The 15,737-nt window shown below is 35.9% G+C and overlaps 1 protein-coding gene, 2 long non-coding RNA genes and 1 pseudogene across 5 annotated transcripts in view; 2 read left to right on the forward strand and 2 right to left on the reverse strand.

Annotated features, from left to right (window-relative positions):
• The window catches only part of LOC109050834 (junctional adhesion molecule 2A-like), a 27,293-nt gene extending 16,036 nt beyond the window's left edge, over positions 1-11,257 (forward strand). The window contains exons 8-11 of one of the 3 annotated variants that reach the window (XR_006153761.1): positions 343-370; positions 565-638; positions 813-846; positions 10,954-11,061. Coding sequence is in view for 1 of the 3 variants with exons in the window: in XM_042717052.1 (XP_042572986.1) it covers positions 343-370; positions 813-846; positions 10,954-10,992 (101 nt within the window). In the remaining 2 variants the exon portion in view is untranslated. Of the gene's footprint in view, positions 1-342; positions 371-564; positions 639-812; positions 847-1,600; positions 1,706-10,953 lie in introns of those variants that run through there. The other 2 variants (XR_006153760.1, XM_042717052.1) reach the window with 2 other exon arrangements.
• LOC122135903 lies at positions 2,637-15,471 on the reverse strand (annotated as a pseudogene).
• On the forward strand, positions 8,686-10,028 carry LOC122135905. The gene is made up of 3 exons (XR_006153764.1): positions 8,686-8,781; positions 9,701-9,728; positions 9,920-10,028. It is a non-coding gene; the product is annotated as an uncharacterized LOC122135905 (long non-coding RNA).
• Positions 11,953-12,927, reverse strand: LOC122135904. Its single transcript, XR_006153763.1, has 2 exons — positions 12,825-12,927; positions 11,953-12,053 (listed from the first exon to the last, which is right to left on the reverse strand). It is a non-coding gene; the product is annotated as an uncharacterized LOC122135904 (long non-coding RNA).
• Positions 15,472-15,737: the final 266 nt, after the last annotated feature.

The following is a 15,737-nucleotide window of genomic DNA, read 5'->3' on the forward strand; positions in this document are numbered from 1 at the left end:
GGAAATTGTTATGGTGTTGGATATGGAGTTCAGGTCATTGCAACGGCTCAAGTGTTCTTGTTTCACCAAAGACATATGTATTGCATTTTTTAAAATTTTGCTTTATTTTTAAGCTTTATTAATTTTAGTACTTTGCCTTTTTATTTTAAGTTTTACAATAACATTTATATTTCTGACAGTTAAACAAGTTTTGACTAGTTATAACAATAATAAGACTGAAGTTGATTGTATCACTCTTTATATCAACAGTGAATCTTTAGTTCAGTTTCCTGACTCTAATTATGTTCATATTCCTAAATTGTTTTTACATCTTGACTTTCTTTTGATTTCTGCCTCTGACAGAACTGTCACACACAGGACACAGAGGAAGGTAAGACTAACCGTGTGTGTGTGTGTGTGTGTGTGTTGTGGGTGTGGTGGTGTGTGGCACGAAATCCTCCTGCCTGACACAGAATATGTTAGTGTTGATCTGGTTAATAAGCGCATGTGATGGGCTCATCCGCTCGTCGTTCTGCATGCTGATGGTAGCGCTTGACCTTTGACCTGAGCGCTGGGTTATCGCAGGTCGTTCTGGATCCCGGCAGTGTCACGGCGCCGCTCACATTAGCAGTCCAGAACCTCCACAGAACCGAACACATGTGAGTCACGCCACAGAGAGACACACACACACACTCGCGACTGCACACACACACACACAAACACACACACACACGTGTGAAGAGAGCGAGAGTGTGTTTGGTGATTGTTCTGTTTTTGTTCCTGCATCATCATGTGATTGTTGGATTGTTTAACTGTTATTTCTTGTGTTTCAGTCAAAATGCAGGCTACAGTCTTCCTCCCAAAGAAGTGAGTGAGATTTCAGACTGAGTCAGAACCTTCTGTCATGAACATTATCAACACTTAATAATAATAATTGAAATTTTTATTGATAATAATAAATTTTTATTATATAATGACAACAACAAAAATAGAAAATAAATAAATACCTATACATTAAATAATAACACATGTATAATAATGCAGATGATAATAATAATAATATATTACATTACAAATAGTGTGAATTCATTCCTTATTAAATGTTTTATCACTATATATTAAATCAAATATTAATTTGTTATGCATATACACACACACAAATACACATGAATTTATTTATTATAAAACATTTAACTATATTTATTTAAAACATAAATACTTAATACAGTTATCTTATAATGGCAACAACAAAAATAGAAATAAATTAAATTAATAAATAAATAATTATAAACAATAAACCTAAATACATTAAATAATAACATGTTATAATGCTGCTGATGATAATAATAATAATAGACTACATTACAATTTAACCAGCAGCAACAATTTTGTGTTTTATTTGTTCATGTATACACTTGTAATTAAACTTATATTAGGTAGATCAATAATTTATATTATGACAAAATATATAAAATATTATTTGCACATTTATTTAGTAAAATTCTTTCTGTTCTTAAAATACAGTACTGAATTGTTTTTTTTTAATGATTTGAATTTTTTTTATCGGTTTCATATTTTTTTTTTTTTTGGTTTTTTAAATTTTTATTTGTCAATTTGCTAGCCTCAGGATTTCAAGCACACTCAGTCGTGTCATGCTGTGATGAAGCAGACGGATGATGATTGTGTGACACTGGAGCAACTCAAGCCTCTGGTCATCAGAAACCAGGTACGAGTCCACCAGAGCACAGCGAACGAACCCCAGTGACCCGATGCCCTTAAACCAGTCTGAGCGATGACCTTCGACACGCCGTGCCTTTACTCCAACTCAATCATGTCTGTATCTACGGAGTGTGGAATGGGCCGAATTATTGTATATTTGATCACTATTTGTGTTTTTAATAATAAAAATATATCTGCTTTTTGTCTGAATGGTTTGCATTTATGTTATTTAGCTGCGCATTGCATGACAAATTTATGAGAGCGCAAAAGAGAACAGTATTAAAGCTTGTTATATGTTAACATTAATTGCTCTCTCTCAGAATTGTTTTTCAATATATTTTTAATTATTTCTTCAACATTATTTTCCTGTGAACTAAACAATAACTGCATTCAAGTTATTTCAACATTTACTGTTTTTAAAAAGAAAAAAAAAACCTTTTTTTAATATTTGTATTTTTTAAATTTTGTTTTAATTTTAATTTGTGAATTTTCAATGTATAGGTTTTGTGTAATTTTTATGTCCATTTTGGTATATCTATAGTTTTTATTTCTATGTCTATTACTTTAGGCAACATTTTTATTTTCGTTAAACATTAGTTGCATTTTTATTTTTTATTCTGTTTTCAATAATTTTTTTATTCAATAGTTTTAATGAACTTAACCCTGGAGCAAATATTATAAATCTTCATTGTGTTTTTTGAAAATGAAGACATGAATGATTTCTGTGTGAACTGACCCCACGTGATAGTAGCTGATTATCCATCAGATCATATTCAATAATTTAATAATGCAGTGATAAGGTCTTCTTATAATGTGTTCTCGAGCATGAAGACCAGAATTAGAAAAGCAGAACAAGAAACGTGAAACATTCAGTAAGGTGATGGTTGTTTTAGAAGCTCAGGCTGTAAATGAAGCGCAGAATCACAGACAAACTGATGGTTTCGACCAGGAGACTGTTTATTAAATAGCGAGCTCATATCTCCAGCGCGGTGACGGTGTCGTGTTCATTTGGTCGTCACCTCCTCTAGTTTGGCTTCTTGTGGAAACAACGACACGAACGCAAACACGCAGATCAGTCAACAAGCAAAGATACCCTGAACAACTAGTTATCCCCCCTAACTAACCCTAACTAAACTAACTCTGCAGGACCAGCTTCAGAAGTGATGTTGGATTAATAATCTGTTCCTGCAGTTCAGATGAAAATCATCCGGCTTCCAACCATTTCTTTCATTGAAGCTTCGATTTCATCCACTGTGTGAATTCACACCTTCCTTATTAAATGTTTTATTACTACATATTAAATAAAAATATTCATTCGTATGTGTGTGTGCACATATATATTCATATATATATATATATATTTTTTTTTTAAAAACATAAAAAACACACACACACATACATATTTATTATTTTGAATCAGGTTTTATTTTTCTTAAGTTTTGTTTTTTTGTTTGTACAATAATTAATGTGTATTTATTGTTTGATTTGATTAATTTTGTCATTTAGTTATTTTCTTTAACGGGTCTAAAATTATAGTTTTATTTCAGTTTGTTATTTATAATTAGTGCATTAATTAAACTAAATGAAAATGAGAAATGGGTCCGTTTTGGCAAGTTTTTATATTTTATTTTTCAGCTAACGTTTATTTCAAGTAATGAAATGTCAAATCAAAATGTATTTTAAAGCCTTTGAACACTTCCAAAAAACTGAAACAAAATACAGTAACTACAAGAACAGAGACAGTCAGGATCCTCTACATAACTGAACACACGGCGGTATTGCTGGAGGATTCATGTTGTGAGTGTGAGCTGACCTGGGAATCTGACTGAGGGAAGCTGCTGAGGTCTCCTCCTCCGTATAAACGCTGGAGTTTGGTCATCTCCTCCGTCAGGTTCTTCTGATACGCCGGACCCGCTTCGACCACACCACCAGCAGCCCTGCGACACAAACCAGAGGAACCAGTCCAGACGGGTGAGAGCGCAGCGGGGACGGTTATATACGAGTATGAGCGCGACACACACTTGCTCTTGGTGTTGTACTCGCGGATCTGGTCCAGGAAGGCTTCTGCACAGGATCCAGGTCTCTGGCTTTGTTGAAGACGAGGCGGACAGGACTGATGATTCCTGCGCAGCGTCACGCTCACGACCGAAACGCAGCAGAGACGACAGACGCCACAGACCACGAAGAGCCATGATCTAGAGACAGAGAGAGAGACAGAGACAGAGAGACACAGAGAGAGAGAGAGACACAGAGAGAGAGGAGAGGAGACACACAGAGAGAGAGGGAGAGAGAGAGAGAGAGAGAGAGAGGAAGGACAGAGATGAGAGAGAGAGAGAGAGAGAGAGTAAGTAATGTAGAATTGTGACCCATACAATGTATTGTTGTCTTTTGCTTTTCAAATACAGGTGCTGGTCATCTAATTAGAATATCATCCAAAAGTTGATTTCACTAATTCCATTCAGAAAGTGAAACTTGTATATTATATTTCATTCATTACACACAGACTGATATATTTCAAATGTTGTTTATTTCTTTTTAATTTTGATGATTATAACTGCACAACTAAGGAAAATCCCAAATTCAGTATCTCAGAAAATTAGAATATTACTTTAAGACCATAATACAAAGAAAGGACCTTTTTCGAAATCTGGCCAACGTGAAAAGTATGGAGTCATGTACATCACTCAATACTTAGTTGGGGCTCCTTTTGGCCTTAATTACTGCATGCAATGGGGCGTGGCATGGAGTCGATCCAGTCTGTGGCACTGCTCAAGCGGTTTATGAGAGAGCCCAGGTTTCTCTGATAGTGGCCTTAAGCTCTTCTGCATCCTGGGTCTGGCATATCGCATCTTCCTCTTCACATACCCCATAGATTTTCTTAGGGCGTTAAAAGGTCAGGCGAGTTTGCTGGCCAATACGCACAGGGATTACCATGGTCCCTAAACGCAGGTACGGGAAGCTGTGGCACTGTGTGCAGGTTCCAAGTCCTGCTGGATGGAAACTGAAAATCGGCATCTTCCATAACAGTTGGTCAGCAGCAGGAAGCATGAAGTTGCTCCTACACTTCCCTGGTATACTGCTGCGTTGACCTTGGACCCTCAGGAAAACACACAGTGGACCAACACCAGCGGATGACATGGCACCCCAGCTCTTATGAAAAAGAAGATCGTGCAGTAAAACCGCGCTGCACGAAGCACTAAGTCCAAACCCAAAGAGATATCTTTATAAAGTTACCACCGTCCACGCTCTACTGAAAAGGCTCCGTTCTAAACACGCCCAACTGCTCTCAGTCACTATGTGGGAGATTTGAATAACGCCGCCACAAATTTCATGCAATCAGAAAGAAGGCGGAAATTTATTCTCTCTGTTGCCGCCGCTGCTGGTTAGGCAGGACCTGTGGGTTTGTTGGAAAGCGAAACTACTTTGTTTGTTTCTGTCCAAAAGAGGACACAACTAGAACATCAGTGGATTTAGTATGTATTTAAGAAGCACGGAATGTTCGGGCACCAGACAGTTCAACCTAAGTAATTCATATGGGTCGGGGAATGCGCATAGTATTCAGCTAGGGAGGGATTGAGGGACTGTTTCCTGAACCAGTAGCCTGCATGGTTTTATGTTTATGCAGCGCGATATGCATACGTAACGCATAAAAACACACAGTATAGGTCATAATAATCAGCAATTAGGTCCACACCTGGATGCAAACAAATGCCTCTTTTTTAATGAGTTTGATTTTGTTTTGTCTCGTAACATAGTGATGTTTGGATCGCAAGAGAATCTTTTCTAATGTCCCGGTCGCCCGCTTGAGGTATTCCGCCAAGCACAACAACACTGACTATAGCTGGCCCAATCAGAGCACACGACGCGTTTTTCAATTTCTAGGCGGGCATTATAGGAGTAAGAAACAATGTACATTATATGGAAAAACCTCCTATGGTGTTTTACTTTTTTTACTGTTAAACCCGCATAAAACCACATTGCATTACACCAAATACACCCATAATAATGTTCTTTTAGCAATGTCATATGACCCCTTTAAAATTTAAGCTCAGAATCAATTCCAAAGAAAATTGCGAAAATGTCTCGGTTTTTAAACTTCAATAAAAAATGTAAATCTTTTAATTTAAAAAACGGAATTGAAGTTCAAAATACAACATAACAGAATTAATAAGAGCACATGACAAGGACACCGTTCGAACTGATGAACATTATTCAGTTAATCACAGAACCACTGAACAATCCATGTGTCTAATATTTATATGTCAGTTGATGACTCATGTCATGAATTACTATACTGATTCAATTCCATGACTGAATCAAGAATTCCAAGTTTCTGAGTGATGAAAGTGAGTTCACTTGAGTGAATTCAGGAGCGAGAGCCAACCTGTAGCGGTTGTTGATGCTCAGCCGGCTGAAGATGATGATGATGATGATGATGATGATGATGGTGTGTGTGTTTTGAATGTTCTTTCTCTTGTGGTTTTTTGCGTCAGACGTTCCAGAAGGTCAGCAGAGCCGATAGGGGTCAATATCACTGTGAGGCAAGAACAGGGTGGGACCCGCAAAGAGCTGCTCGGTGGACACCCATGCAGATCGGTAAAAGTGAGCAGTGTGTGTGTGTGTGTGCTAGAGAGAGAATGTGTGTAGTGTTGTGTGGTGTGTGGTGTTGTGTAGGGAGTGTGTGTGTGTGTGAGTGTGAGAGAGGAGTTCTGTAATGTAGGTGTGAGTGTGAGAAAAGTCGTGTGTGTTGGTGTGGTGTGTGTGAGAGTGTGTGTGTGGTGTGTTTGTGTGTGTGTGTTGTGTGTGTGAGTGACGTGTTTGTGTGTGTGAGAGAGAGAGAGGAGAGAGAAGATGATTGTGTGGTGTGTGTGAGAGAGTGGAGTGTGTGTGTGTGTGCATGTGCCTGTGCTGGTGTCTGTGTGTGGGTGGTGTGTGGTGTGTTGTGCCCTAGGAGAGAGAGAGGGAGACGTGGTGTGTGTGTGTATGTGAGAAGAGGGAGTGGGGGTGTGTGTGTGTGCATGTGCGTGTCCCGTGTGTGTGGTGTGAGGAGAGTGGATTGTGTTGTGTGTGGTCTGTGTCGTGTTGGGTGAGGAGTTTAGGAGGGTGGTGTGTAGTGAGCAGAGGTGACGGGTGTGTGCATGTGAGTCCAGGAAGATGTAGGGTGTGAGAGAAGAGATTGGGCGGTGTGTGTTGGGTGTCTGTGTTTGTGTGTAGTGTGACGAGAGAGAGTGGTTTGCTGAAAAACATAAAATTAACATGAGAGAGAGTGTTGTGTGTGTGTGTGTGTGTGTGGTGTGTGTGTGGTGTGAGAGAGTTGTGTGTGTGTGTGTGTGTGTGTGTGTGTGGTGTGTGTGTGTGTGTGTGTGTGTGTGTGTGTGTGTGTGTGTGTGAGAGAGTGGGAGTGTGTGTGTGTGTGTCTGTGTGTGTGTGTGTGAGGAGAGAGCGTGTGTGTGTTGAGACTGAGAGTGTGTGTGTGTGTGTGTGTGTGTTTGGTGAGAGAGTGTGTGTGTGTGTGTGTGTGGTGTGTGTGTGTGTGTAGCGACACTGATGTGTGTGTGTGTGTGTGGTGTGGTGTGTGTTGTACTGATTTGTACCCAGAATGAGCTGAACCTGAAAATCCTCCCAACTAGGTACAAATGTCATTAAAAAATGACTAAAACTTTTAAACTGAAAAATGTAAACAAATCTAACAGTAAATATTTAAAAATGATGGGGATTTACCAGAACTATGTACAAATGTATAAAATAAAGACAAAAACACAAAAAATTACTAAAACCTTAAAATGATTATGTAAATAAAAACTAATAGATATTGCCAAATTTGCATACTACCAAAACTATACAAATGTATTTAAAAAAAAAACACAAAAAATTACCTCTAAACGCTTTTTAAAAATGGATAATAAATAAAACTGAACAATTAATATAACTAATTTGAATATTACAAAACTATACAAATTAGTATTTTAAAAGGAAATTATAATTTTTTTAAATTACAAAATATAGAAAATAAAAATCTATTTAAAATTGACAAAACGCTGATCCACAAAAGCGATGCCCTTTGGCTTCTGTCTTTTTTTAAAGCATGTTTTTGTTCTCACTTTTATTAGAAGTTATAACAAAAATATAGACTATCATATCTAACTTAAAATTAACCCTGGATAAAAAGCAGCTGGAATAAAGCTGAAATAAAATATAAAAATGATATGAAAAACTTACATGCATTTTCAGTTATTTTTTGCTGAGAACATTTTCTAGTTTTTAAGATGAAGCAGTAAAATTACTAACTGGAAATAAAAATTATTAAAACTGAAATAGAAAATAAATCTCAATAGTTATATTTAAAATAGTAATATTTAATGAAAAATGATAATGGAAAATGGCAAAATTACTTTGAAATATTAATTAAATGAAAACTGAAGATATAAAAATAAAAGTCTATTCAAAATATTAATAAAAAACAATAGTACTTAATGCACAAATATCACTGTGATTTAACATGTGTTAGTGAAGACGATTTGATATAAAAGCTCAAAGTTCTTGCAGGAAAGCCTCCATAAAGTACCTAGTTATTATATTACAGCTATCTGTGTCCCTGCAGCACAGAAGCAGTCAATCAGTAGCACAGGTATATTTGTAGGAAATAGACAACAATTACATTGTATGGTCACAATTATACATTTCTCTTTTATGTCAAAAATCATTAGGATATTAAGTAAAGATCATGAAAAACTTAATGTTTGATTAGTAATATGCATTGCTAAGAACTTCATTTGAACAACTTTGAAGATGATTTTCTCAATATTTAGATTTTTTTGCACCCTCAGATTCCAGATTTTCAAATATTGTCCTCCTAACAAACCAGACATCAATGGAGAGATTATTAATTTATTATCAAAAAATCGCCTCTTAGTACTGTTGTTGCGCTCCAGGGTCACATGTGAGCGAGTGTTTGTGATGTGTGCAGATGATCTGAACGTGGCGGATTGTCCGCGGTGATCTCTGGAGTGCTTCTTCTGGCTCTGCTGCTGTTTCTGTGTGCGTTCGGAGTGTTTTACGCCCATCGGCACGGACTCTTCAGCCGTGAGTTCAGCTGATAAACACTTTCTGATTCACAAAGTCCAGTCCAAAGACTTGCAAAGGTGATGGACACGTCTTTGAAAAATTACAAAAAATTAAGATTTATATAAATTATGGCAAAAGAAACATAGTTGAGCAGTGTTATTTAAAACTATTATAAAGATTTTGTTAATATTTTAATTTGGCTATCATTTTAATTTTCAGTTTAAATTTTTTTTTTAATTGTTTTTTTTTTTTTTTTTTTACATATTTACAATATATTGTTTTTAATTTTTGTTAATGTTTTTAATCATTTTAATTTTAAGTTTAGTTTGGTTAGTTTTGTAAATTTGTGTTATTTTTTGATTTTATTTTAATTTTCTTTTATACTTATAACGAAAGTAAATCATTAGCATCTTTTATACTCTGAACCTTTCCCAGAAAAAAAGAAAAAAGTTTTGGATTATTGTTTGATTATTATGTTTTTTTTTTTTTTTTTTACCTCAGGATTTTTATGAGTCCTGTGGTGGAAATTATGAACATAATTAATTTTTTTTTTTTTTTTTTTTTTTACCTCAGGATTTTTATGAATCCTGCGGTGGAAATTGTGAACATAATTTATTTATTTATTTATTTATTTTTTTAATTGCAACATTTTACTTTTTTTTTTTTTACGCTTATTGCATTTTTTAAATGTTGCTTTATTTTTAAGCTTTATTAATTTTAGTACTTTGCCTTTTTATTTTAAGTTTTACAATAACATTTATATTTCTGACAGTTAAACAAGTTTTGACTAGTTATAACAATAATAAGACTGAAGTTGATTGTATCACTCTTTATATCAACAGTGAATCTTTAGTTCAGTTTCCTGACTCTAATTAATGTTCATATTTCCTAAATTGTTTTTACATCTTGACTTTCTTTTGATTTCTGCCTCTGACAGAACTGTCACACACAGGACACAGAGGAAGGTAAGACTAACCGTGTGTGTGTGTGTGTGTGTGTGTGTGTGTGTGTGTGTGTGTGGCACTAATCCTCCTGCCTGACACAGAATAGTTAGTGTTGATCTGGTTAATAAGCGCATGTGATTGGCTCATCCGCTCGTCGTTCTGCATGCTGATGGTAGCGCTTGACCTTTGACCTGAGCGCTGGGTTATCGCAGGTCGTTCTGGATCCCGCAGTGTCACGGCGCCGCTCACATTAGCAGCCAGAACCTCCACAGAACCGAACACATGTGAGTCACGCCACAGAGAGACACACACACACACTCGCGACTGCACACACACACACACAAACACACACACACACGTGTGAAGAGAGCGAGAGGTGGATTGTTTCTGTTTTTTGTTTTCCTGCATCATCATGTGATTGTTGGATTGTTTAACTGTTATTTTTTGTTGTTTTTGTGTAAATGTGGGGTACTGTATTCTTCCTCAAAGAGGTGTGTGTGATTTTTGAGTGTGTGTGAGAATTTTGTGTTGTGAATTTTATAAACTTTTTATTATTATTACAAACACTGAAACATAAATAAATAATAATACATTTATATTATAATAATGACAACAAAAATAGAAATTAAATAAATACCTATACATTAAATAACACATGTATAATAATACAGATGATAATAATAATAATAATATATTACATTACAAATAGTGTGAATTCATTCCTTATTAAATGTTTTATCACTATATATTAAATCAAAATATTAATTTGTTTATGCATATACACACACAAATACACATGAATTTATTTATTATAAAACATTTAACTATATTTATTTAAAACATAAATAATAATACAGTTATATTATAATGGCAACAACAAAAATAGAAATAAATTAAATTAATAAATAATTAATTATAACAATAACCTAAATACATTAAATAATAACATGTATAATGCTGCTGATGATAATAATAATAATATACTACATTACAATTTAACCAGCAGCAACAAGTTTTTGTTTTATTTTGTTCATGTATACACTTTGTAATTAAACTTATATTAGGTAGATCAATAATTTATATTATGACAAAATATATAAAATATTATTTGCACATTTATTTAGTAAAATTCTTTCTGTTCTTAAAATACAGTACTGATTGTTTTTTTTTAATGATTTGAATTTTTTTTATCGGTTTCATATTTTTTTTTTTTTGGTTTTAAAATTTTTATTTTGTCAATTTGCAGCCTCAGGATTTCAAGCACACTCAGTCGTTCATGCTGTGATGAAGCAGACGGATGATGATTGTTGTGACACTGGAGCAACTCAATCCTCTGGTCATCAGAAAACCAGACGAGTCCACCAGAGCACCGAACGAACCCCAGTGACCCCGATGCCTTAAACCAGTCTGAGCGATGACCTTCGACACGCCGTGCCTTTACTCCAACTCAATCATGTCTGTATCTACGGAGTGTGGAATGGGCCGAATTATTGTATATTTGATCACTATTTGTGTTTTTTAATAATAAAAATATCTGCTTTTTGTCTGAATTGGTGCATTTATTTATTTAGCTGCTGCATTCATGACAAAATTATGAGAGCGCAAAAGAGAACAGTATTAAAGCTTGTTATATGTTAACATTAATGCTTCTCTCAGAATTTGTTTTTCAATATATTTTTTAATTATTTCTTCACATTAGTTACTGTGAACTAACAATAACTGCATTCAAGTTATTTCAACATTTACTGTTTTTAAAAAGAAAAAAAACCTTTTTTTAATATTTGTATTTTTTAAATTTTGTTTTAATTTTAATTTGTTAATTTTCAATGTATATTTTTGTAATTTATGTCCATTTTTTATATCTATAGTTTTATTTCTATTCTATTACTTTAGGCAACATTTTTATTTTCGTTAACATTAGTTGCATTTATTTTTTATTCTGTTTCCAATAATTTTTTTATTCAATAGTTTTAATGAACTATAACCCTGGAGCAAATATTATAAATATCATTGTGTTTTGAAAATGAAGACATGAATGATTTCTGTGTGAACTGACCCACTGATAGTAGCTGATTATCATCAGATCATATTCAATAATTTAATAATGCAGTGATGAGGTCTTCTTGTAATGTGTTCTCGAGATGAAGACCAGAATTAGAAAAGCAGAACAAGAAACGTGAACATTCAGGAAGGTGATTGTTTTAGAAGCTCAGGCTGTAAATGAAGCGCAGAATCACAGACAAACTGATGTTTCGACCAGAGACTGTTTATTAAATATCGAGCTCATATTTCCAGCGCGGTGATGGTGAAGTGTTCATTTGGTCGTCACCTCCTCTAGTTTGGCTTCTGTGGAAACAACGACACGACAAACACGCAGATCAGTCAACAAGCAAAGACTGAACAACTAGTTATCCCACCCTAACTAACCCAAACTAACTCTGCAGGACCAGCTTCAGAAGTGATGTGTGGATTAATAATCTGTTCCTGCAGTTCAGATGAAAATCATCCTGCTTCCAACCATTTCTTTCATTGAAGCTTCGATTTCATCCACTGTGTGAATTCACACCTTCCTTATTAAATGTTTTATTACTACATATTAAATAAAAAAATATTCATTCGTACTTGTGTGTGTGCACATATATATCATCATCAGATATATATATATATATATATAAAAAACATAAAAAACACACACACACATACATATTTATTATTTTGAATCAGGTTTTATTTTTCTTAAGTTTTGTTTTTTTGTTGTCAATAATTAATGTGTATTTATTAGTTTGATTTGATTAATTTTAGTCATTTTAGTTATTTTCTTTAACATGTCTAAAATTATATTTTTATTTCAGTTTGTTATTTGATAATTAGTGCATTAATTAAACTAAATGAAAATGAGAAATGTCGTTTTGGCAAGTTTTTATATTTTATTTCAGCTAACGTTTATTTCAAGTAATGAAAATGTCAAATCAAAATGTATTTATAAAGCACTTTGAACACTTCCAAAAAACTGAAATAAAATACAGTAAACTACAAGAACAGAGACAGTCAGATCCTCTACGATAACTGAACACACGGCTGTATTGCTGGAGGTTCATGTTGTGAGTGTGAGCTGACCTGGGAATCTGAACTGAGGGAAGCTGCTGAGGTCTCCTCCTCCGTATAAACGCTGGAGTTTGGTCATCTCCTCCGTCAGGTTCTTCTGATACGCCGGACTGCTGGACGGCTTAGACCGCTTCGACAGCAGCACTGGGAGACATGCGAGAGGAACCAGTGGAGACAGTGTGAGAGCGCAGCGGGGACGGTTATATACGAGTATGAGCGCGACACACACTTGCTCTTGGTGTTGTACTCGCGGATCTTGTCCAGGAAGAGCTTCTGCACAGGATCCAGGTCTCTGGCTTTGTTGAAGACGATGGCGGACAGACTGATGTTCCTGCGCAGCGTCACGCTCACGACCGAACGCAGCAGAGACGACAGACGCCACAGACCACGAAGAGCCATGATCTAGAGACAGAGAGAGAGACAGAGACAGAGAGACACAGAGAGAGAGAGACACAGAGAGAGAGAGAGAGACACACAGAGAGAGAGAGAGAGAGAGAGAGAGAGAGAGAGAGAGAGAGAGAGAGAGAGAGAGAGAGAGAGAGAGACAGACAGAGAGAGAGAGAGTAATGTATAATTGTGACCCATACAATGTATTGTTGTCTGTTGCTTCAAATACAGGTGCTGGTCATATAATTAGAATATCATCAAAAAGTTGATTTCACTAATTCCATTCAGAAAGTGAAACTTGTATATTATATTCATTCATTCATTACACACAGACTGATATATTTCAAATGTTTATTTCTTTTAATTTTGATGATTATAACTGACAACTAAAGGAAAATCCCAAATTCAGTATCTCAGGAAATTAGAATATTACTTAAGACCAATACAAAGAAAGGATTTTTAGAAATCTTGGCCAACTGAAAAGTATGAGCATGTACAGCACTCAATACTTAGTTGGGGCTCCTTTTTGCCTTAATTACTGCAGCAATGCGGGCGTGGCATGGAGTCGATCAGTCTGTGGCACTGCTCAGGTGTTATGAGAGCCCAGGTTGCTCTGATAGTGGCCTTCAGCTCTTCTGCATTCTTGGGTCTGGCATATCGCATCTTCCCTCTTCACAATACCCCATAGATTTTCTATGGGGTTAAGGTCAGGCGAGTTTGCTGGCCAATTAAGAACAGGGATACCATGGTCCTTAAACCAGGTACTGGAAGCTTTGGCACTGTGTGCAGGTGCCAAGTCCTGCTGGAAAATGAAATCTGCATCTCCATAAAGTTGGTCAGCAGCAGGAAGCATGAAGTGCTCTAAAACTTCCTGGTATACGGCAGCGTTGACCTTGGACCTCAGAAAACACAGTGGACCAACACCAGCGGATGACATGGCACCCCAAACCATCACTGACTGTGGAAACTTTACACTGGACCTCAAGCAACGTGGATTGTGTGCCTCTCCTCTCTTCCTCCAGACTCCAGTCCAGTCCTTTTTGAAGCGAGACGCTTCTGACGCTGTCTGTTGGTCAAGAGTGGCTTGACACAAGGAATGCTCAGCTGAAACCCATGTCTTGCATACGTCTGTGTGTAGTGGTTCTTGAAGCAGTGACTCCAGCTGCAGTCCACTCTTTGTGAATCTCCCCCACATTTTTGAATGGGTTTTGTTTCACAATCCTCTCCAGGGTGCGGTTATCCCTATTGCTTGTACACTTTTTTTCTATGACATTTCTTCCCTTCGCCTCTCTATTAATGTGTTTGGACACAGAGCTCTGTGAACAGCCAGCCTCTTTTGCAATGACCTTTTGTGTCTTGCCCTCCTTGTGCAAGGTGTCAGTGGTCGTCTTTTGGACAACTGTCCAGTCAGCAGTCTTCCCCATGATTGTGTAGCCTACAGAACTAGACTGAGAGACCATTTAAAGGCTTTGCAGGTGTTTTGAGTTAATTAGCTGATTAGAGTGTGGGCACCAGGTGTCTTCAATATTGAACCTTTTTCACAATATTCTAATTTTCTGAGAAACTGAATTTGGGATTTTCCTTAGTTGTCAGTTATAATCATCAAAATTAAAAGAAATAAATATTGAAATATATCAGTCTGTGTGTAATGAATGAATAATACAAGTTTCACTTTTTGAATGGAGTTAGTGAAATAAATCAACTTTTTGATGATATTCTAATTATATGACCAGCACCTGTATAACTGTGCTGCTTATGACTGCTTTTGTGCTCCAGGGACAAACTAAAAAGTAATTTTAGTTATTTTAGTACATAAAGTTAAACTAGAATAGATTGAGTAAGAATGCTTTGGCATCTAGTGTCATCATATTTATTTATTTTTACACTGGTTTCATTTCAAGCTATAAAAGAGAGTGGTTTTAGTTTATTATAATAACTTCAATAAAGCCAGCGATAGAATTCACTAGAATCGCGTTTATTCAAGTACTTTAGCATTAGCTTTAGCATTAGCGAAGCTCTGATTCAGTGTGAGGAGGAGCAGCCGCTCATGTGACCTCACGCGACACTAGACCGTTTAAGTTACACAGACCTATATAACAAACATATTCCCATTTTCATGAAAATCAAACACGATCAAGAAAGATCTCGTCTAACCTTGTGTTTGACACCCGCGCCGCGGACAGACAGGCGAACAACCGCTTCCGGGACACCGCGGGGGCTTATGGGAACGACGCCTGGTCGCGAGATGACGTCATCCTCGGTTTATTTTCTGCGTTCGCCTGTGCTTGTGGGGAAAAAAGCACTACATCTAAACACTGTTTTAATTTAACAAATAAAATAATTGGAGTTGTTGAGAAAAGAATTAGCGCTCTGAGCCGCGGCTTTTTCTTTCTGATCGAGGTGTTATTGTTACTTTCTTTTTATCTTTATGTTATTGTGTTTCATTGCAGAGCTGTTTCTTGTTCTTTTTTCTCGCAATTAATAATAATAATAATAATAATAATAATAATAATAATAATGATAATAATAATAATAATA

This window comes from Cyprinus carpio, chromosome B1 (assembly GCF_018340385.1).
Source record: "Cyprinus carpio isolate SPL01 chromosome B1, ASM1834038v1, whole genome shotgun sequence".
Taxonomy (NCBI): domain Eukaryota; kingdom Metazoa; phylum Chordata; class Actinopteri; order Cypriniformes; family Cyprinidae; genus Cyprinus; species Cyprinus carpio.